The sequence below is a fragment of the Myotis davidii genome, unplaced genomic scaffold, assembly GCF_000327345.1.
Source record: "Myotis davidii unplaced genomic scaffold, ASM32734v1 scaffold46, whole genome shotgun sequence".
Classification (NCBI taxonomy): domain Eukaryota; kingdom Metazoa; phylum Chordata; class Mammalia; order Chiroptera; family Vespertilionidae; genus Myotis; species Myotis davidii.
The window spans coordinates 11,244,671-11,272,319 of NW_006383006.1; the positions used below are offsets into that span (position 1 = coordinate 11,244,671).

The window sequence follows — 27,649 nt, forward strand, 5'->3', positions numbered from 1 at the left end:
AAGAAAAGAATTTGTCCAAATGCACTAATGGAATACACAACATTCAGATTCCATCTAAGGTTCAGTTTCTTTTTTAAATTAAATTAAAAACATTTATTGTCTGACTTTTACATATGATATATTAGCCCAATTAGTTTTAAATGATGCTTAATTATAGCAGAGAAATTCTTAGCAAAAAATGGAACATGACATAATGAAAGAGACACTAGCTCTCTACTTGCAGCTTTAAGACTTTGAGGTATAGAGCCCCAAATTTCACTTCTTGAGTACACACTTACAGCCAGCATCTAGTGGACAATGGAGAAATGCCCACCCTACAAACGAGAACCAGGTTTCTTTTTAAGACTTGAATCAGTAAAAACTGGATCACCCATGTATGGGAGGTAATTGTGGACTGAAATACCGCAACCTATTATCTAAGTGACCAACCTGTAATCTCAGCAAAGGGGAAGAAGGCATAAACAATATATAATGCCAAGAGGAGACAACTGACATGGAGGTGATGATGAACAGATATGATAAATATTTTCATCGCGACAAAGGAAAATTCTCTAAGTCAGCGGTTCTCAACCTGTGGGTCGTGACCTCTTTGGCGGTCGAACTACCTTTTCACAGGGGTCGCCTAAGACCATCCTGCATATCAGATATTTACATGACGATTCATAACAGTAGCAACATTACAGTTATGAAGTAGCAATGAAAATAATTTTATGGTTGGGTCACAACATGAGGAACTGTATTTAAAGGGCCAGAAGGTTGAGAACCACTGCTCTAGGTGAATACACTGGCTGTGTGGTTTATACATTGGTGCCTTACAAGTTTGAAAAGTGAAAGTTAGTGCATTTGTGCAGTGGAAAGATGAATACATGACCAGGAGGCTGAAGAACAGTCTCTGAACTGTGGTCATTTCACCACGGTTGTCGTGCTGTGCAACCTTGCCTGGCTGCCAATGGGCCTGCCCCAATCAGATCTCACTGCAGCCACACACCCCACATTAAAACAAATGTTTTAGGCCAATGTCAGCACAGGGAGTCCTTTCATCAGGATGACAACACAAGGCCAAGTGCATTCCATTCACGACCAGACATGGGCTCAGAGTGAAATGTAACTGACATAGCCCGGCTCCTAAGTGACCTTCAGATGCCAGTGTCAGTCAAATGACTCTAAAGAAAAATTAAGCTCAGGTTATAGTGCTGTATTCATCTGGAGTGCATTACTAAATGAAGACATGAAATGGAGCTTAGGAGCCAACTCTGTGGTGGATTTCGGAGGTGCCTGGAGCAGGAGGAAAGGAAAATGGCGCCCACGCGTCCCAGAAGTATGCAATGCTACAAATGACGTTTCTAACGTTCAAATGTCAGTTCACTTATGCTTCTCATAAGCATATTCTTGTCCAGAGCAGAATATTGGAAAGGTCTCTTTACATGACTCACAATGGGCATTCAATCCACAAGGCTTATGGTCCTGAGTTGGTGACTGGACTACCACGTGGCTGGAGTGAATCTTACCCACATGGCAATCTGCTGTCCTACAGCAGGACATGCTGAGAAAGAACTGAATACAGTCTCAGGTGCTATTGCCAGTGTGAAAGCTCATATCCATAGTGCTCTGCACCCTGGTGGTGAAACCACGCATGCTTGGCTTCACCAGGCTTCTGAAGAATGCTGTTGTTTAGGACAAGACTCTGCCACTGAACATGAAAGGACCGTTTTCTAATTTCAATAACCCCATCAAAAATGTTAGGATTGTGGACATAAGACTACTTCCCTGCTGATAGTTTTCTGTTTTGTTTTATTTTTTCATTTTTCCTTTGTCCTAGCATCATAATTTCCTGGTATGAATTTACCCAAAACTCAGTTCTTCTAGAAAGCCTAATACCTAAAGTTACTAAAGAATTCCTTTCTAATTCTGATGGCTGACATTTTTTAAGCCATCCTCAGCCTCTAATTCAAATCAATTACTGCAACATCTTTGCATGTTTAATATTCATAGTTATGTATTTCATTCTACTCTTAAGCGTAAACACTAAAAATAGACAGCTTATTTGAATATATTTTTATTGATTTTAGAGAGGAAGGAAGAGGGAGAGAGAGATCAGTGATGAGAGAATCATTGATTGGCTGCCTCCTGCATGCTCCACACTGGGGATTGTGCTCGCAACCCAGCCATGTGCCCCGACTGGAAATCGAACCCTGACCACATGGTTCATAGGTCGACGCTCAACTACTAAGCCATATTGGCTGGACCTAGACAGCTTATTTGAATACTCTGAAAACTTTTTAGTTTTATGTGGAATTTTTAATGTTTGCAATAAAGCAAAATGTTAAGACCTTAACAAAGCTCCTTTGAGAGGAATAGTAGTGTGTGAAAGTATCATAAGCATTTTTTAGTTCAAAACTTATGGGAGTCTTCTGCTGGCTACCAAAGCAAAATAACTTTGAGGCAACACAGACTGAAACCTGGGTAGTGTGGTTTGAGAGTGTCTCCACTGTTAAACTCATGCTAAATTCTACTGAAAGTATCTATAAGAGACTGTATTACTACTCAGAAAATACTGTCAGTGACATGTTAAAATAACAATTTATAGCCCTGGCTGGTGTACCTGAATGGTTAGTGCCAGCCTACACACCAAAGGGTCTCAAGTTTGATTCCTGGCCCTGGGCATCTGCTGGAAACAACTAAGTCTCTCTCCTTCTCACTGATATCTCTCTCTCTCTCTCTCTCTCTCTCTCTCTCTCCTCTCTGTCTCTTCTTTCCCTCTCCCTCTCCATCCCTCCTTTCTGCTCTCTACAAAGCAATGGAAAAAATATCCTTGGGTGAGGATTAACAACAGCAACAATAACAACAAAAAGATTTACATTTAATTGATTACTGAGAAAGGGGAGTATTATTTTAATGTAAGACGAAGATTTCAAAAAGCAAAATCTCTTTTGGTCAACTTTTCTACTAAGAACAATATACACAGGTAAAATTTCCTCTTTAAATGTCTCATTTCAAACTGAGCCAAAGACAACCAAATTGAAAGAGGGTCATTTGAAAAAAAGAAGGGATTAAGAAACAATAACAGAACAAGTAGATGAATCAAAAAGTTTCAAGGTCCTTGAGAATATTATCTTAAGCAAAATAAGTCAGAAAAAGCTAAGAACCATATGATTTCACTCATATGTGGGATATAAAACTGAAACTCAGACACAGACAACAGTATGGTGGTTAACATTGGGAAAGGGAGGGCATGGTAAAGGGTGAAGGGAACCAAATATATGGTGACGGAAGATTATTTGACTTTGGGTGGTGTAAACACAATGCAATATACAGATTGTGTATCATAGGAATGTACACTTGAAAACTATATGGCCTTATTAACTAATGTCACCCCAATACCTTTTATTAAAAAAAAGACAAAGCAAGAAAAATAGAAAAAGTGTTTCTCCAGAATAGTGTCCCAAGTAATGAAGAAATGATGGAATTTGTATATTATTATTTTGAAAACTTCTAATAAAATAATGAATCTAGGTAAAGATCATTAGTGCTCACTAACATCATAAAGAGACGACCAGATATGATGTACTTCTTAACAGAATATTCAATAGTATATATAACATATTTTCCCCCACTCAGGTTAAGTCTCTAGAGCAAACTGACAGCTTACAGGAACCACAGGGGACAGAAGAACATAATAAAAACATGGTAATACAATCAGCAAATATGGGAAACTCCATAGGACAAAGTGACATGGTTTCATCAAAATATTAATTACAAAAGGCAAAAAAAAAGATGGATGGTAGAAACTTTTAGATTAAAAGAAACCTGAGAGACACATCAAAGGCAATGCATAAAATTTGTTTGGATCCTCAATCAAACTAACTATAAACAAAAGGATGAATCAGTGAGTATACAGACAATCAGGGAAATTAGAACTACTACATATTTGATGATCTTGAGAAATCACTGTAAATGTTTTCAAGTACATGATAATGGCACTGGAGTTATGCTTGAAAGTGTCCTTATCTTTTAGCCATGTACTAACATTTTTAACAGATGAATTATGTCTGAGTTTTGCTTCATAGTTGGTGGAGAAAGGGTGTTTCAGATGAAATAAGAGAAAACTGATTGTTTTGTAGTTGGGCAGTGGCACATGGGATTCACTGTGGCATCCTAATTTTGTATATGTTTGAAATCTTTCACAATAAAATGCTGAAAAAAATTAAAGTTTTTGGGAAAAATGGTAGAGAAGACTTACCCTGCTGGATATCCTTCATTTCTAAATGCAAACTAGATATCAAGATTCCCACAGTTTGAGATCGTTTTCCATCCAATAACTTGATGATCTGGAATTTAAACATAAAATTAACACAAGCTCAAATGACTATGCAATCTTTCAGAAGTATATAAAAAAACTAAGATGTTTAGATACTCTGATTGTTGAACTAAACTGACACTATAGTTACTCTATTTTGATAACCCTTTAATTTAAAAGTAACTTATCCACAACTAAAGATATTACAGAAAATAAAAAAATATACCACCCCAAATTCCACCAATCTAATACAAGCACACGAAATCTTTATAATATTGGTATATCTAAACAATGAGATATTATTCAAACATAAAGTGATGATTCATGCCACAACATGGATGAACGTGAAAATATCATGCTAAAGGAAAGAAACCAGTCACAAAGGCGATATTATATGATTTCCACTTATGTGAAATGTCCAGAATAGGCAAATGTATAATAAAGCCACCAAGGTATATATAAGCTTACCAAAATACAGTGAAGACAAGATTAAACAGTAACTAGCACCTGCTTGTATATTAGTACTCAACTAGCTGAGTTGTTTGCTGGTTGAACAATAAGAGATACCATGAGTTTGTTCCAACCAAGATTGTCTAATTGTATAAACTGTCTAGTTACCTATCAATTGATGGAACCTGAATCGATTATTGCCAGACCTTTTATTGTCAAAGACAATAAAAGATTATTGTCTTTTCTTTCCTTATTGCCAGCCCTTCTCTTTCTTTCTTTTTAAAAAATCTTTATTGTTGAAAGTATTAGCCCTTTGTTTTTCATTTCTCTATTCAGAATGACTACTTTTATATAACTATCAGAACTAAAATATAGTAAATACCAAGTTTTCATCAAGATAAAAAGAAAATCTGATTTTTCAGTCTAATGTGTTTAATAATTTCAACATTAGCTTTAGAGAAAGATTCTGGGGCATACATAATTTCAAGAATTGTAAAATAAATAAAGAATAAATTTGATATTATTTATTTATTTGCATATGAAAGCAAAAGCAGAGGAGGAAGAGATTATGTATAATCAAATATCTTCTTTAAAAGTACAATGTCTGACTTTTTCTTAGAGAACACAATTTTAAAGTGAAATGCTATTTAAAACTTCAGTACTGAATTTTAAAAATCCACATAAGTTTTAAGTAAATATTTAGCCACAAATTGTCATTCAGCAAACATCTGTGGTGGCACCACTCTAGACTCTGGGGGTGGGAAATGACGGGCTGTTCAAGTCTGTAGAGCTTAGTGATTTTTAAAACTTGCTGAAAAGAACCAAAAAGGCAAATAAAAACATCACCTGAGCTAACTGCAAATTCAAATTCAAAAGAAGAAAGGCTTTGGGAATTGACTAGATTTATTCTTAAATGTCTAGGATAGTGACTGATACAACCTTGGCCATGGCATATACATCAATGTCAAGGAGAAAGGTACAAGAATCAAATGTATGACAAGATCACAACTGGGTAGCAAGGATTCCTTCAAACAAACATTCCCCAAGCTATCCAGTTAGAGTTCTGAAAACCAGGATAATGCAGTCTACTTACAGGGAAGATAAAGTTCAAATGCTGGTTTTTCTACTAGCTAATTAAAAGAAGGCAAGAGAGCAACCTCAAGAGAACTGAAAGAGAGATTGAGAGATTGAGATAATCTGTCATTAGGAAAACAAGCAAATCCATCCCCACCTCATTGCTCAATCAGGCTGAACTTTGGAAAGGGTGTCACCACAGTCAGTTGTCCTTGCAATTTTGTCTAATGACTTGGCAGACGTTTAGACAGAGAATGCTACCTTTAGCTGAACCAAAAACCTTAAGAGTTCTGAAATAGGTGGCATCAATTTACACTCCTACCAAGCATATGAGAGTGACCATTTTCCTGTTCCCTAACCCAGTGTGGGTATTATAAATTTTAAAAATGTTGGCCAATATGATAGATTAAAATGTTTTTATCAATAATCTGCATTTTAAATTATTTAATGGTAAGGTTAAGCATTTGGTTGTTGGTTACATGTTCTTGTGAATTGTTTTTGTATACTTTTTGCTGTTTTCCTATTACTAAGTCTCTTAAGCTGGTGCAGTGCAAAGAAATTTAAATAAGAACATAGCTCATATGATTTCACTCATACGTGGGCTATAAAACAACAAATGAATACACAAGGAAAATAAACTCATAGACACAGAAAATAGTATGGAAGATACCAGAGGGAAGGGGGTGAAGGTAGTAATAGGTAAAGGGGGTACAATTTTGGGTGGTGAGCACACAATGCAATATACAGATCATGTATCATAGAAAAGTACATCTGAAGCCTATAATCCAGCGGTTCTCAACCTGTGGGTCGCGACCCCTTTGGTGGTCGAACGACCCTTTCACAGGGGTCGCCTAAGACCATCCTGCATATCAGATATTTACATTACAATTCATAACAGTAGCAACATTACAGTTATGAAGTAGCAACGAAAATAATTTTATGATTGGGTTACAACATGAGGAACTGTATTTAAAGGGCCAGAAGGTTGAGAACCACTGCTAATCTTATTAACAATGTCATCCCAATAAATGAAAAAAAGAAGAACATAGCTGAATTCATAAGAGGAAAGAGATATACACAGAGATTGCTGTGGATAAGGGGCGTCTTCTAAGGGAAGGAGAGGGAAGAGAACTACTTTGTACTGCACTCCTACTAAATGCTAGGTATTGTGCTCACAACTAATCCAAATGAATAGTTGTGAATTGGGGGCAGTGAGCACCACAATATTGTAAACTTTATTCCTTTAGTGTACCTCCCACCCCTGCCCCATGGATTTCTAAATAAATAACAACACTTCATGCTCAAGAGTCCTGTAAAGTGAGTGTAGTCACCTTACCCCTAGGGCCTTAAAGCAAGACTCATAGAAATCGAACACTGTTCTGCTAACCCAATACTGCTTTTTGATATGTGATCAAATCTCACAGTCCTTAGCCAGATATATACCTACTAGTGGCCTGTTGCACGAATTCGTGCACATTGAAAGGAAATTAATTAGAAGAAATATTTTAATATTGCTATTCACCCTTTCTCTATAATAGAAGTGTCAACCAAATTCATGATCAACAATGACAGATGGAAACACATGTGTGAGATTGGTGCAGGCGAGAGCTTTATATGTATCACACATGCACAAGTCTACTTAGCCTTTTACAGATATAGAACAAACCTGCTTAGTTAGACCTGCTTTCTGATTTAGCTTAACTTTTTCCAGCCCAGTGAAGCACCCCAACTTCTTTTTCAGGTAATTGTCAGCAACACAGCAGTAAATATCAACGTCAAGCAAATTATTATTGTAGATCATGAAGGGGGAGCGAAGGGTGAAATATTTAACTGCAGCAGTGTTTGCCTATATTCTGCACAGTGAGAAAACCTGAAACTAGGAAGAGGAAGCCGGGCGTAGCTACGTGAATTACCTGGACAGAGGGAAGGACACTTAGCATATTAGCCATATATATATAATCTGAGGTGTTTACTTTCACAACAGGGTAGTTAGGAAGAAAAAATTATGAAGGGAAAGAAACAAATACAAAGAAAACTGATGGAGGGAATAAACAAGGGGAAAAAAGAACAGATTTAGAACATGACGAAAGTTTTTAAAAAAGATGTTTAATTATTTGTCAATCAAGAATTATTACATCATTTAAAATAAATTTTTAGAATCATGGTGAAGTTTCAAATAATCAGGTGCAATTTATGTAGAATCTTCTGTTAAATGAACATTCCCTTGTTTTTCTTTTATTGCACTATATGAATTCTCAGTAAGCCAACTTCTAGACATATAAAGTGAACTTCAAAAATTTCTCTCTGAAGAGAAAGAGCATGTGACAAAAAGATAAACTAATATTGCGTATTTATTCTCCCCAATCTACCAGCTTCTCTAATATATTCTGCGCTCGAAAAAAAATCAAATGCAACCTCCTACACCTTCCATATTCACATTACTGAACAGTGTGGACTGGTGATCATAATGATCACCTGAAAATTTTTTAGAAATCTAAGTTGCCTGAGATTGTCTGATATTTAGTCTGCCCTTTTTAGCAAGAAATTTAAATAATACATTAAAAAATAACCACGTCATTTCATTTTTAAAAAAATATTTTTTATTATATTTCAGAGAGGAAGGGAGAGGGAGAGAGAAATAGAAATATCAATGATGAGAGAGAATCATTGATTGACTTCCTCCTGCACGCCCCCTACTGGGGATGGAGCCCACAACCCAGGCATGTGCCCTGACTGGGAATTGAACTGTGACCTGCTGGTTCATAGGTTGAGGCTCAACCACTGAGCCATTCTGGCCGGGCACAACATTTTAAATATAAAAGATATATCCAACCACTTAGTAATTAAAAAATTTAATTAATCAGCACCAAATTGTTCTTTCAGCATTCTGGTTGTTATTATGAGGTGCTACTTTAACAGTTTTTAAAAGTCATCTGGCCCAAGTCAAAGGTTCCCAGCAATATAATAATCTTAAGTAGAAATACAAATGAAACTAAGAACTGCAGCCATAAGACAATGGGTCTCCCCTCTGGCTTTTCGGTTTAGAGTGCTAAGCTGCATGGCCTCTTGGCTGGCTATAGTGACTGGCATCATAATCTGGTGACTGGTTATTAAGAGAAAGGTCAAGAGATCAGTGATCAGCCTCCTGCTCCTAGGCTGCCCTGACTCATCATCACACCGATGCTGAAATGCAGTCAGTCCAATTCAACAGCATTCACCAAACGTAGACTCCTGTCTGTGCTGTGAGGGATGCCAAGATTAAAAACAGTACATATGTATACATGTATCTGAGTACATGAATATGTATACATCCTCATTCAATGGGAGCTCAAAGACTAGTTTAAAGGGAAACATATAAATAAGTTTGATACAAAGAAGTTATTTACAGAGCTCTGATAACAATTAGAAGTTTCTAATTATTCTTAGGTGTATGATTCCTAAAAAAATTCCAGGACTCATTGAAAGGTGGGGTTATAAATGAGATAGCTGTTTCAGGCACAGACTTGCCTGGATACCTTGGAAGCAGTTCCCAAAGTGTTATATGCAGTGCCTTTTTCTGAAACAAAAGGCCAGATCTCACCTTCTGAAAACCTCTTTCCATATGTGTTCTTGGAAAAAAGGAAACACTCCAGGCTGCTCAGGAAGATACTTCAGCAAACCTTTAAGGGAGAGCACAAGTATGTGTAAAAACTTGCTATCCAATGTGCACTCTGGTTGAAGTGGATTTTGGAATCAACCCTTAGCATTAAAGAAATCCTCAAATGTTATCTACCTTATCCTGCTTCTGGATTGGCCCAGAAGCCCAGATATTTAAGGATGGGCTTTACTTAGGAAGAATGTTCACACTTTGAAATTTAACGATTACTACAGGTAGCCTGGCTGGCATAGCTCAGTGGTTGAGTGTCCACCCAGGAACCAGGAGATCACTGGTTTGATTCCCGGTCAGGGCACATGCCAGGGTTGTGGGCTCGATCCCCAGTGTGGGGCGTGCAAGAGGCAGCTGATCAATGATCCTCCCTCATCATTGATGTTTCTATCTCTTTCTCCCTCTCCCTTCTTCTATGAAATCAGTAAAAATATACTTTAAAAGTTACTACAGAATATTTCATACAAGGCACACACATTTATAGCCATTTTCTATCACCAAACAAACAAAACACAGTCCCACCTCAGCAAACTGTAAACATAACCTAAACTTCTCATGCTATTCATATACCACAATTACTCCCATACCCATTTTTCATTCTTCTTTGCCCTCATATGCCTATTATTTGATTTGTCTAATCCTCAAAATCACTTTCTAAAATTAAGTAACTTTTGGCACCAAAGCATTTTTGTCTGAATCAAATTCCCCCTGCTTCCATGTCAACCTTTTTCTGCTCCCAGGGAAGCCAGACAATAGCCAGTCTCACCATCTCCAACACAAAGCTCCTTCATAAACCTCAAGACCATCTTTTTTTTTTTTTTTTTTTAACAAGAGATGCTTTATATCAAATCTTTAAAAAATTGTGTTTGAGAAACGCTAGTAAGCCCTCAGTTTATCTTGGTCCTATCTGGAGTCAGCTGAACTTGGCAGCACAAGGCCTTCTCCCAGGTATAATTACAGTCTGGAGGAGAATGCAATTTGTGCAGCATTCCACTGGCCTACAAGATGACCTTGTGCAGGGGCAAATTCACTGGTTGCGTTAAACCCTATTAGACATGCCTAGTTTAAGGCCAAGCCTTTCCAGACCCCCGTCGCATGCTAGGATTAGGGCATGTCACACATGCGTACTATTATAACACAGAAGGAACGCTCACAATGCCTGCCAGAGGGGGGAAAGTAGGCCCACACCCCACGCTGTCTAAACCTGCACCTTGAGCCAGTGTATTATTATTTCTTACATGTGTGGATTGTTTGAAAAACCTGCCTCTTTGAATAAGAATTAAGACAGAAATGGGAAGAAAGATTTGCTGCACTGGAAAACCACACCCTGACTACTCAGCTAGAAAAGTCTTGCCAGACAGACTGAGAAAGAATTCCTGCCAGGTCCAGTGGGACTTTCACATCTACATAAAACCCACATATATCTCCAGCTTGTGCCTGAGCTTGGAAGACATGGCCAGAAGTAAAAATAAAAATACACGGTCTGAACATGCCATGAATGCTGGAAGCTTGCTCGGTGAGTACGTTTGGCACAGGTACAAAATGAAGATAATCATACAAGCCTTCTTCTTCCAGAGAGCCTTCCCAGCTGGAAATGAAGATGACTCTATACCGCCACCCTCACTGAACACCAAACACTCTTGAACCTACACCAGATCAAGTAGGTATTCTCTTCTTTGGCTTAGTCCTCACTGTGACTTTTCTCATTTTCAGTTCCAGGATTTCCATCCCCAACAAAGTCTATTTTATCATAGAGCTTGGAGAATAGACTCCAGGCCTAAGTAAATACAGCCACACGAGTTATCACCAATGAACTTCTCCTGGGCACTGAAGGCAAATAAGAGCATGTTGCTCCTTTCCTGTCCAAATCACCCTCCCTCAACTAAGAGCAAACAAATCAAGGACCCACATGTATGAGCAGATATTTGCTTTGATGACAATGGTATATATATATATATCCCCAAATGTAGAACATTTTCAACATGAAAGAACAAATGAGTACACGGTTTGCCTTTCTCAGGGAGATTGAATGCCACAGTGGAAAATATACAGAGGGTAGACAACCTGACTCTCCACAGGAAAATTCTAAAAAACACTATTTCTATTTTTGCCTTCAGACTGGCAATATCTTTTGCGTATGCTTCATATCAACACTCACTGAATGCCACTACTTGGCAGAACTACAGACTTTAAGAGGCTGGATTAAAGCACATGCTCTACTGACGACAAGTCAGCCCATCTCATTAGCACTAAGCCTTTGCATTTCTAAGTCGCTGGATTCCAAAGGGATCAAGGTGCTCTCATAATGACTGTGGCATTTATCTTGAAGACATTCTTGTGGACTAGTAGGCAGGTAGTATCCTATAGAGATGTAGACAATGATGTAGACATTAGTCCATCCTAAGGACTATCAGCTCAGATGATCAAGCTGATAACTTACTCTGGATACCTCTAACTCATACATATAAATCAGTATGGGGTCTGACTTTGGCTGGATTGGAGAGCAGTATTTTCTGGGGATGAGGTAGGGTAGATCAAGGAGTCACCTAGGTTTAATTTTACTCTCATTTTATTGTCACCCATTCACATACCACTGAATTAGAAATTCTTATTTTTATGTAATAAACATCTAATTTGGAAAAAAGAGGGAGAATTTCCCAGTGGAAAGAAGTTCTAAGAAGTGACATAAGATGGTGCAAGGCCATGAGGCATGGTAGCCAAAAGATGCAGACTTATATATTAAAAAAAAAAAAAATCATGGTAGCCAACAGACACAGGCCTTATATTAAAAACAAACAAACAAAAGAAACCAAACACAAAACATCATGAGAGGAAGCAACTCTCACAGCTCCACTTCATAGCTGCGGCTATTCTTGTGCCCTCCCTCCATTTCTAGTGCAGCAGTGACTAGAGATGAGACAGATAAGCAACTACTGCTCCCAGCCAGTCCCAGGAGCTGAGGGCCAGCTGAAGAGTATGAGCAGGACCAGAGCTGGCAGTCATCTCGCTGTCTCTCCTCAGGGAGAGTGAGCGCTTCCTTGGAAACATTCAACTGTTTCTTGGCAGGTGCCCAGGAAAATAAGTGCTGACTCAGCTTCCTTGCTCCCCTGTCCCGTGCTCTCCCCCCTACCACTCTGTGGCACCACACCCAGAGGAGCTGGATGGATGGCTCCATGGGGCCACATTATGAAATGTCACCTGACTTGGTACAAACAAGCCCTCACTGCTGAGGGCCATCGTGGTCGGGTATGCTTCTGGGTAGCAGACTCCGTCCACGGGCCTGAATAATGTCACTAAAATAAGCTCTCCACACGCAGCCAGATTAGCTGTCCCATTAAATGTTTCGAGGCACACTGAGCTGCACTGTTCTGTCAGGCTGCTAAGTCTGAATCTCTTCCAGGGGCTTATTTTTGGGGACACATAAAACTGCTCATGTGAAGTTTACTTTAAGGATTTAGGCTCTTCACCAAGAAATGTGAAAAGGCAAATTGTCACCCTGTCCTGAGTCTGAGAACATATTTGGCATCCCATCCCCTTACTGATGAGACACAAAAACGCTTTTATTGGTTTTCAGGCTAGTGGATTCTGTGCAGAAAGCAAATGGAGAGAAGGCCATAGCAGGTGAAGGCTGTGGCTGGGCAGGGGGTAAAGGGTACTGTGGGATGGTGGAGAGTGGGTATGTGGGCAGGAGGTAATTCTGGTGGTTTTGGAGTTTTTGTGCCATGCATGAAGCAAACTCCAAACCAAAATCACCTGTGTTTTCTCACTGATTAGAGACTTAGGAGAGAATATGACCAAGAGACATCAGTGTATTCACTGATCTGTCTTCAGACAATGCCAAAGCTACTGTCACACAAAGGTACAGATGAAAAACACCATCCTGTTATTCCTTAGTGCTCAAGGCCCCTTAAAGAGTGCTTGCCTGTAATGATCATGAAACAATTTTAAACCAGTGACCATTAACTTGGTGGGAAGCAACTGGATAGAGGGCTACAGAGTATAAAGAAAGTGAAGAAGGAAACAGAAGGACTATGAGAGATCCAACTATGGTAAAACATAAAATTAAAACAAAACAAAACACAGGCCAACTGTCCAAGACTCTACTTTTCAAACTGATGGTGTGAATACTAAGAAAATGAGAGAAACTAGGACCTCTGTTTGGGACAGAAAAATTCAATTTTGTACCTTCACGTGGCCTCCAACTATCATGGTTCAACTCTAAGGCCAGGAATGTATTCCATATATGTAATCAACTTTTAACAGCAGGAAACATAATTTACTTATTCTCTGCTTCAGGAGGGATGAGAATTCAGAGGCTTACCATTCAAGATATACCAGACGCCACAGGTATATGAGTTTGTTTTACTACTCTTCTTTCCATTCCTCCTGCCCCAACAATCAATCTGCATGGCTGTCAATGATTGGAAATGTCCCTTCCCTTCCCTTCTTATCCTATAGGACCAGCATTGAGGAGAAAGCTCCTCTTGATCATTCCTAAATTGCATGGGAAACGTCCTTATCCTACATCCATGATGGTGAACCTTTTGAGTTCGGTGTGTCAGCATTTTGAAAAACCCTAACTTAACTCTGGTGCCGTGTCACATATAGAAATTTTTTGATATTTGCAACCATAGTAAAACAAAGACTTATATTTTTGATATTTATTTTATATATTTAAATGCCATTTAACAAAGAAAAATCAACCAAAAAATTGAGTTCTCGTATCACCTCTGACACGCGTGTCATAGGTTCGCCATCACTGTCCTACATACATCTACATGTTGTAGGCAAAGCCCTTAGAAAAGTTTGGTAGAGGCACTAGAAAGTTGTCTATAGTATAAAGCAATCAAGAATTTGTGGGATGTCCTCTAGAAGTTTTGTGTGCATGTGAATTACCAGGGACCTCACTAAAAACACAGATTCTTGCCCAGTCAGTGTGGCTCAATGTGGTTGAGCATCAACTTATGAACCAGGAGGTCATGGTTCGATTCCAGGTCAGGGCACATGCCCGCGTCATGGGCTCAATCCCTGGTAGGGGGTGTACACGAGGCAGCTAATCAATGATTCTCTCTCATCATTGATGCTTCTATCCCTCTCTCCCTCTACCTTCCTCTCTCTGAAATCAATTAAAAAAAGACATATTAAGAAATATATAGGTCCTCATTCACTAGGAATGAGATGGGGCCTATTTTATATTGAATTGTAGTCCTGAAAAACATGTTCAAGTCCTAAGCTCTAGTACCACAGCATGTGACATTATTTGGAAACAAGGTCATTGCAAATGTAATTAGTTAAGGTGAGGTCATACTGGAGTCACGTGGGGCCCTAATCCAATATGACTGATGTCCTTATAAGAAGATGGCCATGTGAAGACACAAAGACATGGAGGAAGAATGCCAAGTGATGATGAAGGCAGAGACTGGAGTTATGCAGCTACATGTCAAGGAATGACAAAGATTGCCAACAAACCACTGAAAGATAGGAAGAGAGTAGAAGGATTCCCCTACCGGTTTCAGAGGGAGCATGGCTCTGCCAATACATTGATTTCAGACTTTCAGTCTATAGAACTGTGAGAGAATACATTTCTGTTATTTTTACTCCCCCAGTTTGTTGAGACAGCCCTTGAAAACTAATACAGGGCCTGAGGTTCTTATATTGCCATTAAAATGCTGCTTTTGCTTCTGGTCTGTAGACCACAGTTTGAAATTTATAATTTCTCATTTAGTGTTGAGACATTGAACCCAGTCTCATATATATTCCTGATGGCTAAAATAGGGCTTTTCTCTCCAAAATGTAAAGTGTTAGGCTTTTGGAAAGAACACATGCTAATAATTACTCCAAGCTGTTTAGAGATAATGGACAACAGAAAAGTTATTATCTTCAATGTCATCGTATGTCTTTGATATGATAATCATTGCATTCAAGATATCAGAAATGATGGATGGCCTTTGATTTAGAGTGTATCGTGATGCAAATTACCTGGCTCTTTCCCACTCCTGCTTAGAAGGTGAAGAGCTCCTGACAGTGGGCACTCCTAGCTCCAGGGCCTTGGGTCACTGGACAGCAAAATCTGTGACAAAACTCAAAGGGAAACACTTCCTTTTCTTAAGATCCAAGGCTACTTTACTTTTTCCTTTTATGGACTTACTTCACCTAGAACCACCTCACCTCACGCATAGTCTTAATTTGCAGCCATTGCTGTAACATACACTATTTATAACTGAAGTCATTCTACTCTGTTAACTTTCTGGCTAACAACAGTTGACATAAGTAACACATTGCTCTGGTAGACTCACTGAGTTCCTTCCATAAACATAAAATGACGATTCCAGGAAATGTTAGGAAGAGAGGGAAGATGAAAGAGCACTCTCTATACATACATATTTTTAAATTGCTACAAGATTCTGTTAGGGCTTACGGTGTATAACCCAGCACATTTCCCCTATAATTAGTCTCTACCATCCTCCTTACTCTCACAGCACATCCATCACGGAAACTCAGCACACGTTATATTCTATCCCTCAGTCATCCATGTGAATGAATAACAATGATCCAAAATATTTACTCATCATCACACATGAAAAGTGAGCCAGCCCTTTCACCCATCCTGACTGGAATCATGAAGATGTGTAGCTGGAGGTTCTCTCATATGGATGAGTCACCTTCTGATAGTACGAGTGCCACAAACACACTGTAGGTGATTTGCCCAGAGCCACTCAGGTGTCTGACTACTAGTCCTATATCCTTCCCCTTGATATAAATCTCATTCCAGCAAGGATGCACATGTTGCAATAAGGCAATGGCCTCTAAGATGTGGAAAGCAAAACTACTTTGAGTTTTAAGCCAGCAGACTGACTAAAGGATTTCACTCCCTTTTCTCCTATAAAAATCTATGCAAATGATAAGGCTGAGGATCAGAAACACAGAATCTATCTTTAGTGAACTCCTAGATCTCTGTAGTTTCAAAACAGAAAATGTGAAGGCAGTAGTAGTTGGAGTAGTAAGTTTCATGCAGAGTGATGAAAGGACAAACCTAATTTTGTGCAGAGGAAGGCAGAACCTTGGACATGTGCAAATTAAAGTCTTCATGTGCTGGGAAAGGTACCGGTGAGGTGGTGGCTAAATATAAGGGGGTTATTTAAAGTTAGACTATGGTGCACCCTGGCCAGTGAAGCTCAGTTAGTAGAGCATCATCCCATGCACTGAGGGTCCCAGGTTCGATTCCCAGTCAAGCCAGTCAAGGCACATATACAGGTTGCAGGTTTGATCTCGTTAGGGTGCTTACAGAGACAAGCAATCTCGATCAACATTTCTGTCTCTCATTGATCTCTCTCTCTCCTATCCCTTCTTCTCTCTCTAAAAGATAAAAAACATATCCTCAGGATGAGGATTAAAAAAAAAAGCACATACACACAAAGTTAGTCTATGGTGCAATTAGGTGCCAGATGTAAAATCCCAGCTATCATGATCAGAAAGTATAATTTCTAGAAAAAATCAACCAGACAGACTCACGGGCATCAGGCACACTTGGATAGGGTTGAGGTCTTGTGCTGGAATGGAATGATTATCAAAATTCCACATCCTTTCTAGGCTTCCCTCAGAATGCTAGCATTCAAGCTGCACCCACTCCCAGCCCCAGTCAGGGGCCTGGAGAAGTTCTGTCTGGAAAAATGGATTGGCTAAGAGCTAAGAGCTTATCATTGCGGGCGAAGGAGGAGTTTGGCAGAAGGAATGGTAAATGAAACAGCTAGTCTGCAACAGTTTGCCCCACCCTGACATCCATCACTGGGCAAAACTTGTCCTATTACATTGAGCTTCCATCCAGGATCAACACACCCCAATCTGGTACATAAAATAGCAGCCAAGCATCACCAACTATCTGAAGAAATCCTCTAACTAAAATAGGGAGGTCAAAGCCAGTATACATAAATGGAATTTAGAAGAAGAAACAGAAAGTAGTAAACAAAAGAAAATCTAAAGAAACTATAATTTTTCGACTCAGAAAATCATATTCTTTTTTTAAAAAGTTCAATGAGCTTTTATAAATTAAAATATAATTCTGAAATACAAAAATCCTTGTATATCAAAATAGGAATTCCACAGTAACTATGTAAAACTGTAGAAGCAATAGATAGTATATTCCAGAGAAACAGCTAAGAGAGTTAAAAACTGGTACCTCTGGTGTACCAAGGGGGGAGTGGGATGGGGGCAATAGAGAACTTTTATTTTTACTTTTAAAAACTGTGAAATAGCATACAAAATAGCATATGTACACTTATGCATAATTTAACCGGTGTCAAAAATAAAGCATGTACTCACGTCCTTCCTTAAGAGAGTGCTACTAATATATCTTTGAAGACTACCTTCCTCCATAGTTTTCCTCCAAAGAAACCATTCTTCTGAATTTTGTGTTCATTATTCCTTTGTGTGTGTGTTTTTAAATAGTTTGGCTACAAATATATGATTCCATAAACTTACTTGGCTTTTAATGTTTTTTGAATTTCAGACCAATGATCTCATTCTTTTGTGACTTTTTTTTTTAACTGAACATCAAGTTTATGATTCATCAAAGTGGATGCACATGGCTGTAGTTCATTCTTTTTCAAAGCTGTGTAGTATTCTCTTATGTGGCTTTACTTCAGTCCATTTATCCACTCAAATGACAGTGGACAGATTTTTGCTATTATAAACAAGGCTTTTTGCAAACATTCTCATATGGGTCTTTTGTACAAATGTGTAAAAGTGTGAACAGACGGTATATACATGTTCACATGAGGTTGGTAGAGCCAAACGATTTTCCAAGTATATGGAATAACTGACCTTCCCATTAATACTAATAAGAGTTCCTACTGCTTGGCCACCCTCTCAATATTTTAGTCACACTTTTTAATTTTTGCCACGCTGGTGGGTCTAAAGTGGTATTTCTGCATTTCCTAGTTAGTGACTTATCTTTTCATGTTATTGATCATTCATTCTATGACAAGCCTGTTCATATCATTTGCCCATCTTTCTCTTATTGATTGGTATGAATGCTACTACATTTTGGATAGAAATTCTTCTTTAGTTATCTATGTTACAAATGCCTTCTCTAAGCTTGTGGCTTATCTTTCCATACTCTTTGTGTTATCTTTTGATGAGCAAGAATTTTGTTTTTATTTTAATGTAATTTTATTTTAATGTACATATTTGTTATTTTACTTATAGTTTATTTATTATTTATTTATTTATATTATTTAAAAAAACTATTAACTTTTCCCTTCCTCATACATGTGCTGATACTACTGGAATTAATTTTTGTTTATGGCCACATATATACTGATTTTTAAAGTATATTTTAATAGTCAATTTTACCCACTGATCTGAGATACCACATTTGTCATATATTAGTTTCCATATATGCTGGATCTGCTTTGAACCCTCAATTCCTTTTTTGTTGTTGTTGTTGTTGTTAGTTCGCACCCAAGAATATGTTTTCATTAATTTTTAGAGAGAGTGGAAGGGTGAGGTAGAGACAGAGAAAGAAACATCGATGTGAGAGAGAAACATTGATTGCTTGCCTCACACATGCACTCCGCCAGGGGGTGAGGATTGAACTTGCAACTGAGATATGTCCTCTTGACTAGAATTGAACCCAAGATCCCTCAGTCCGAGGGCTGAGCAAAACTGACTAGGGCCCCTCAATGCTTTCTATTGACTTTTGTTTTCTGTGCCAATTATTACCATACTATAGCTACCTTACTACATATTACTTAATTTTTATTGATATGTTGTAGAATAAGAATCTTATCTGATTTTTCTCTTTTAGAGTTTTTATTTTTCTGAATTTTATTATTACCTTGCTTTTAAAAATTATAGTTTTGCCACAAATATATGATTCCTTGAAATTCTCTGACTTGCATGTTTTTAACTTCAGACCAATGGAATCATTTTTATGATGATTTTCTTTTACTAAACATCATGTTTATGATTGTTTTTTTGTAAGGTTATTTAAAAATATATGTTTTATTATTTATTTCAGAGAGGAAGAAAGAAAGAGATAGAAACATCTATGATGAGAGAGAATCATTGATCAGCTGCCTCCTGCATGCCCCACACTGGGGATGGAGCCTGCAATCTGGCACGTGACCTGACTGGGAATTGAACTGTGACCTCCTGGTTCATAGGTTGATGCTCAACTACTAAGTCACACCAGCAGTGCTGTAAGGTTATTTTTGAAACTTTGCTCTTCCATACATATTTTTAGAATAAGTTTGTAAAATTCCAAATATCCTAAGTAATTGATGGAATTACTTTAATATTAGAAATCAATTTGGGGTTAACTGACATCTTTAGAATACTGATTTTCCTATTCATGAAGAGAATATATCTCTCCTTCTATTTAGGTCTGCTCTAATGTTTTCAATACAATATTTTTTTATACATTTCTGGATTCAGTCTGCTAATATTCTTTTTATAATCGTTACATCTATAGGAGAGAAATTACCCTCTAATTTGTCTTTTACTTCCCGTCCTTGACTATATACTAGCTTTGAATGTCACATCATTTTCTAGTCTGTAAAGTATTTTGTGTAAGAAGTATTTGGTGTAATAAAACCATCTAGGCCTGGTACGTTGTGGGAAGATTTTAAACCACTGATCCAATTTCCTTAATATTTATATGACACTCAGGTGTTCTATTTCTTCTTGAATCTGTTTTAATTATTTGTCTTTTTCTAGGAAGTCATTTCATGTGATTTTCATTTATTTGCAAAAGTTTGCTCATATAAGTCTTACACATTTCTATTATATCCATGATCACATTCATGTTTACATTCTCATTCTTATTATACTAGAGGCCCGGTGCATGAATTTGCATATTAGCCTTTTATTATATAGGATCTTTGTTTTGTTCAATGTCACTGAAAGTTTGTAAATATTATAATAGTTTTCAAAGAATAATTTTTTTGCTTTATTAATCATCTCTACTGTATTTAATTTTTAAAAATATTTAATTCCCATATTAGGTTGAACCATACGAAATTATAAATATTTACTCACATTTGACCTACAAAAATGACTTTTCTTGTTGTGCAACCTAATATTTCCTCTGTTTGTTTTTCTTTTTCTAGTTATTAATTTTGAAATCTTAATTTATTTTTGACCTTCTTCTTTTCTAATATAATCGCTTATGACCATACATTGTAGCTATATTCTAGGAGTCTTGATAACCAATATTTTTTAAGTATTTATAAGTGTTTTTGGAATTTCATCACAATTGCTTTCTTGATTCATGAGTTATTTACAGATGAAAGTGTAGATTTTAAGAGGCAAGGAGGTTTTTGTTGTGAACATATTTAGACTGTATTTTTGTCATTAATATATGATTCCTAACTTAATTTCATTTTTATCAGAGAATATGATCTGTATTTAAAAACTGCTTAAAATTTGCTGAGATTTGTAAACCTTTGCTTTTTAAAAGTATTTTAATACTACTTGACTTTTAAATTATATCCATGTATCATGTTGACAAAAATGAGTAAAGCATAATAGTTAATTTGGTCTATTTTGTTGTTAATATAGAAACCATCCTAAAATATCACAGTTTAAGAGTTTCATCATCACCTAAATCCTCCATTCTAAACATGTTGTATTTATTTATTTATAGCCTATCACATGTTAAAAGGGCCTAGGAGGCCACCTTACACACATGTTGGCTGCTAAGAGTTGCACACATAAAATTGTACCATACAGATTACCATGAAAGCCAAAAAAGAAAAAAAGTGCTAGGAAATGGAAACAAATCTATCTATCTATCTAGCTATCTAGCTATTAGCTAGCTAGCTAATATGCTAAGTGTCCTACTATCCAACTGGTTGCTATGACATGCACTGACCATCAGGAGCCAGACACTCAACACAGGAGCTGCTGAGCTGCAGTGACTTGGCAGTGGCAATTCTCAGGTGACACACCCTGAAATCAGAGGAGGGAGCCCGATTCCTCGTGGGGCCGCGTGGGTTATGTTGTTGTTGGGGCACTGTCGGCCCCAAATCTGATTTACTGCACACTTGCGTTTTGTGTTCCACACCCTATACAACAGCAACTTAGCAGAGTGCCCCCTCGTACTCCTGGACCTCTCGGATGATGCTGGAAAGCAGGTTTTGGCCCGATCCTTGTAGGCCAGGCCAAGGGACCCCATCTGCCAGAGAGACTCGGCTCACCCCACAGATGCTGGGAATGTCTGGCCCATCTCACCCAGTCCTGCCCTGCTGGCCACCTTCTAATTAATTTCCTTTCAATGTGCACAAATCCACGCACTGGGTCACTAGTTTTGTTATAATTTTGTTGTATTGCATGGTTTTCTTTGACAAACCTTGAAGACGGTCATCTCTGAGCATGGAGCTTAAATTAATTTGCTTTAATTACACAGTGTGTCCAAGTAACACACAGAGAAATGATAGGATAAAACAAAGATCAGGTAGCTCTTTGGGGCCGAGGAACCCTTTCTGAATGAGAAATGAGGCTTCTGGTTGGAACCTAACTTTCTGTTCTCCTTTCAGGGTGACATGAAGGTTTTTCTTCAGTCTTATTCCTTCCTACTCCTGATGGTAATGATGATGATGGTGGTGATGGTATGGTAGCAGCAGCAAATATTTCTGTAACAACTGAACGACTGGTCGACCATTCGCTATGATCGCACTGACCACCAGGGGACAGATGCTCAATGCAGGAGCTGCCCCTTGGTGGTCAGTGCACTCTCACAGCCAACCTTCTGCGGCCCCTCCCCCCGGCCAACCTCCAGTGGCCCCAATTGGCCCTATTGCTGTCCAGGCCGAGGGACCCCACCCATGCACGAATTTGTGCACTGGGCCTTTCGTGGCATTATAATTTGCTAGTTATTAATAATAGGAAAGGAGCAAAAGGGAGGCTAGACATTAAAAGCATGGTCATCAGGGCAGCTTCACCAGAAAACTATGATTTTTTTTACTCCCTAAGAAACCATTCCCTGCAAATCCCTGGGGGAATCCCTGGGGGAAGAGTTGCCCACAAAAGGGGAGATGGACGCATGCTCAGTGAAGTAGGGGGGACGTGGGGAAGGTGCCTGTCAGTCTTAGCCAGAAACAGATAATTGGCTAGAGGGGATGGGGCCACTGCAAGTACCAAAATCTTAGAAGGTTAAATCAAAATCCCCAGACAAAGGAGTTCGTTCTCTTACTCTCTTGTTCCTCTGGCTGTGTTCCTGCTCATGTTCCCTCCACAGCCATGTGGCCTGAAGCTGCATAGCCCACAGCCATGTGGACCCCACATGCAATGGACTGATGGACTGCAGCTGGGAATATAAACTAAGCTAGCCTGATGCTGGATTGGACTGTGCAAATATGGAACAGAAACTTTGGACAATGGCTTTAACACAGCTCTGCTAAGAGACAACTATACTTCTTCCATGGTGGGACAGAGGGAGAAGGGACCTTGGAAACTCAGAGATTTAATTGCATGCAAATAAATGCCACTCATTCTCCAATGCAAGTCTCAGAAAATTCTTTTTCTTGTCACATTGCAAGAGGCCCACCTCCCCTGGCCACAGGTAGGGACATGGACAGCTCCCTACCGATAACAGAAGCAGCTGGTCAGAGACCTGGAGCTTAGGCCTCTACTACAGCCCCGTCACTGGCTTCCTGCTGGCTCTGAGGGAAACACCACAATTGTAGTTGATAGGCATGAACTCCCTGTGCTAGTCTGAGTCCTATCTTCCCTGTCAGCCTCGGTGGCTCATCCCTTTCTTTGGTGGCAACTGAAGGGCCGTGTCCTACAGGGCTGAATTGTTCAGATATCTCCACACCCGGGAGAGTATATGTAATGCACAACAAAAGCATCACATGGCCCAGTTTCTCCGATGTCTTACTAAATCATTCCCAACATCATATGCTTTAGGCCTTTTGCTGCTACATTGTGAATCACAGTCCTCTCTAATCAACACTCCAATGTCTCAGTTTTTCCATTAGTAAGATGATTGTAGTACAAAGTGAACTATTTATAATGAGCCCCAGCTCAAGCAATGAGGCTTTCAGTTGGCTTCATCTTAAATAAATCTTTCTTTGTTAATTAATGTACCTTATCCTAGTGTTATAAGTAACATTTATGTTCCTGAATTGAACTGGGAGGAAGAGAACCACACCCAGAGTGGAGGCTCCAAAAATCCTCAGCATCAATATGAATGCAATAACCATTTGAAAACAAAGTTTAAAAGTTTTTGTGCTTGTTGTAAACTAAGGAAGTTGTACAAGAGGCTCTACAAGAGAGTAAAAAGTGATGTGATAATTAGGTCATGAATTAACCCCCTGGTACTTGCAGCTCTATCCTATTTTTAAAGGCCCCCTTCTCACCTCCTAGGATATTTTGCACATGCAAAATGCCTAATGTGACTAATAAGGTACCTAGCATAAAAGTTAATTAATGAAAATGAAAACACTAAAACTCAGGTTATTTAGTATCCAGGGCCTGGAGCCAGATCCCAATTAAACCACTCTTCTGGTGAAGGAAGGGATCAAAATGCCCAATAGGTTCCATCTGGCTGCTCTCTGTGGGTCAATCTAGAGCAGTGGTTCTCAACCCTGGCTGCACATTAGAATCACCTGGGAATCTTTTTAAAATCCTGATTTCTGGGCCCCATCTTCCAGAAATTCTGTTTCTTTGTTACTAATGTTGTGGCCCCACCCCATAACAAAGAAACAGAATTTCTGGAGGATGAGGTCCAGAAATCAGGATTTTAAAAAGATTCCCAGGTGATTCTAATGTGCAGCCAGGGTTGAGAACCACTGATCTAGAGCCTCATCGCCTTTTCAAACTAGTCTTTCCAAGCTTTCCTTTCCATTGCAACGAGGAGCTCAGGGCAGTCTCCCTCGCCCTTTCCTGGGGAACTCTCAGCCTCTCCCACTCATGTGTAAGGGGCTTGGCAGCTAAGGAATCCAGCTGGAAGCAAGCAGGATTCACTAAGTCTTCCCTGCCCAATCCCTTTTGTCATTCATTCCAATGGAGGGGCCCCTAACCCTCCAATCAATCCCATTTGTACCCCACTGAGGAGATCTGATAATGGTGCTGGCAGAGCTGTGGCTTTTCATAACTTCTGGCAGGGACCTCACTGACCCATAACATGGCTGCACACATGATTTCTTCTCATACTGTCTTTGTAAATTGACCATGGCTAACCTTGCTGCCCTAATCAGATCAATCAGAATAACATTTCTTTAGCTGCTGCGTGCCCGTGCTGGCAGCCTCCTGGGCTGAGGCGTGACTCAGAGTCAGGCTCAGATACTGAAGGCGGATTTTGGAGTTTCCAGTGGTCTCAGGTTTCCTTTGCTTTTATCACAGTTGGTGAGCTTTGTAAGGCCCGTGTTTACAGCCATGCAAATTAGCCTCAGCTGGAGAGAAATCAGGCCAGGTCCACATGAAATCAAGCTCTGGCCAAAAGGTATGTTATCAAAAATTGAAAGTGTGGCCATAGTATTGGAGCCAAGCCAGACTGTCCTAAGGAGCCTGTGACGGCTTTGTCTGGTGTAGCCTGAACTCCTGGTTTGGCCTCAGGACCCTGAAAACAGAGACAGAGAGGAAAATGGAAAAGGACCACACAAGCCAGGGGGCAGGGAGCTGGCCAGAGCATTCTTTGTTAAGTAGAGACAAGTGTAAGGAGGGAAATGTTGCATCTCTGAGAGAAAACACACCATGGTTGCGAGGCTGGTTTGTAGTAAATCCCGTTATTCACTGACAAAGCAAGGTCCAAATTCACGGTTTTATTATACTCATACACTCAGCTTTAAACTGTATGTGTGTCGCCCTAACTGGTTTGGCTCAGTGGATAGAGCGTTGGCCTGCGGACTGAAGGGTCCCAGGTTTGATCCGGTCAAGGGCATGTACCTTGGTTGCGGGCACATCCCCAGTAGGGAGTGTGCAGGAGACAGCTGATGGATGTTTCTCTCTCATTGATGTTTCTAACTCTCTATCCCTCTCCCTTTCTCTCTGTGAAAAATCAATAATATATATATATATTTAAATAAATAAAATAAAATGTTTGTGTGAAAGCCTCCACATACAGAGATGGTCTTGAATGTTGCATCTGGAAAGAATCTTTCAAAACATCCATCTCAGACACCAGGACAGTTATGGCAACTAAGGCCGGAGAGGCTACGTGACCGGACACACAACAATGGCTAACTACTGGTAACCTTCCCGACAAGATCTCCGGCACCTTTCCACTGCAGCTTCCGCAGCACGTTTCCAGGACCTCAGCACACGCACAAGCTTGGTTTACTTTGAAATAATTCTCCCATACATGTATGTCTCAAGATGGGGGGGGGGTCCAAATGCTAACACTTATTCCTGAGCTCCCTCCCACATACTCAGGGCCCACACCACATGGTGCTCGAGGTGTCAGGCAGCCTGGTCTATGGGACTGCGCCTGGAGCTGAGTGCTGAGACCTGGGATCACATGTGAATGCCTTGTCCCTCTGCCCTCTAATAAGCAAAACAAAAGCTGGTGGGTCTTAAGTGTCCCCATTTGTAAGTGGAAGTAATGACGGGATTGTTGGGATTCATGTAATGAAAGTTCTCATCTTTTGACAGATAAGAGATCTGAGACCAGAAAATTGAGGGGACCTGCCCAAGATTCAATGGTTGGTTAAGGGCAGAGCCAGAAGTGGAAAGCAGGTCTGCTGACACCAAAGCCAGTGCGCTTCTGTCTGTGGACAAAGACCAGAAAACAAGATTCAGACTCTGCAAGAGAATGTAAAGTCAGGACTTGTAGCTACATTCACACCAAAAGCCCATGTGTCAGGTAACTAAGAGCACAGGCTCTGGGGTTGTTGCCGGATTCACTTCCTTACCACTTCAGAGCTGTGTGATGCTGGGTAGTTACATAACCCCTCTTGGCTCCAGCTTCCTCACCTACAAAACGGGAATAATAATAGTACCCACCTTACTGGGTTCTTGTGATGATTAAATAAACTCATACATGCCAAGCACTTACCCCAAACCCACTTACTTAGCATTAACTATTATTATTACTACTATTGAAATCTTCACTTGAAAGATACTACATAAATGCAAGGTGATTAAGACTTCTCTCTGCCCACGTTAAGCGTGTACCTGTGAGAACATGTGTATGGGCAGAGGCTGTTTTGACCTCGGTGTATATTGGAGACGTGTGCACTTCCAAAGCATGTGTTCAGTTGAGAAAGCATCATTGTGGCCCGGGTTTGTGACTAAGACACACATATAAGATCTTTGCCGATTCTTGTTATCTTATCACATACTGCTGAGCTTAGACTGGAGGCCAGAGCAGTCATTGCTGGGACCAAGGTGCCAGCATCAGCACTCGCCCTCAAACCACTGCCCAGCACCAGCCTTGGAAAAGGGCCTGTGTTAACCAGAAATGAACGAGGTCCAGGAAAATACAGGCAAGACTTCAAAATTTTCCTCAACTAGGCGGGAAGGATAAATACTTTTTCAAAATACAAATATTTATAATAGTTCTCTCACAGACTGTCTTGTAATATCCAATCATTCATCTTTGTTTTCCAATTAGATAACTCCAATCCATATTGAAATAAATCTTCACTCCCTTTAGATATTGAAGATTTAAAAAGCGTGTGTTTGTGTGTGTGTGTGTATGTGTATATGTGTGTGTGTGTGTGTGTGTGTGTGTGTGTAGGTGATTCCAGAATTAGACCCAAAGGGGCTAAGTCTAAAACTTCATAAATTTTTATACTGTAGTCGTTCATTCTAAACACTGGAACTATGTCTACTAATGATTTCTGTTCTACTAATACCTACAAGCCTTTCTAATATGCATTTGGCTCCCAATACTTTCTGTGGATAATTTGCTGTGAAATTTGGCCCCATGGTCCACAATAAAGTGATTTAACGAGACTAAAGAGGGTGCAGAGGGGCAGTTACTCTCTGGTAGGTTCCCCTTTTCAGTGCTCCGGGAAAGAAGCTAAGTTTGCTTATATCTCAGCATTCTAAGGTGCCCTCTGGTGGTTTGGGGTAGGTAATGAGCATCTTAATGACACTGCAGCTGGTTTGAGGTGCAAGTACAGATTAAGTTACTGTTTAACAGCCAACAGGAGAAACATAGCTGAACTCCAAGAATAATATTCAGATTCTACATTCTGAAAGAATCATTGATATCCACACTTGACAAGTTCTAACCA

General features: G+C 39.4%; 1 protein-coding gene across 2 annotated transcripts in view; it reads right to left on the reverse strand.

The window, feature by feature from the left end:
- The window catches only part of FMN1 (formin 1), a 398,649-nt gene that overhangs the window by 154,618 nt on the left and 216,382 nt on the right, over window positions 1–27,649 (reverse strand). For both annotated transcript variants that reach the window (XM_015557593.1, XM_006778123.2), the window contains one exon: window positions 4,241–4,328. In XM_015557593.1, coding sequence (XP_015413079.1) covers window positions 4,241–4,328 — 88 coding nt within the window. The remainder of the gene's footprint in view (window positions 1–4,240; window positions 4,329–27,649) is intronic.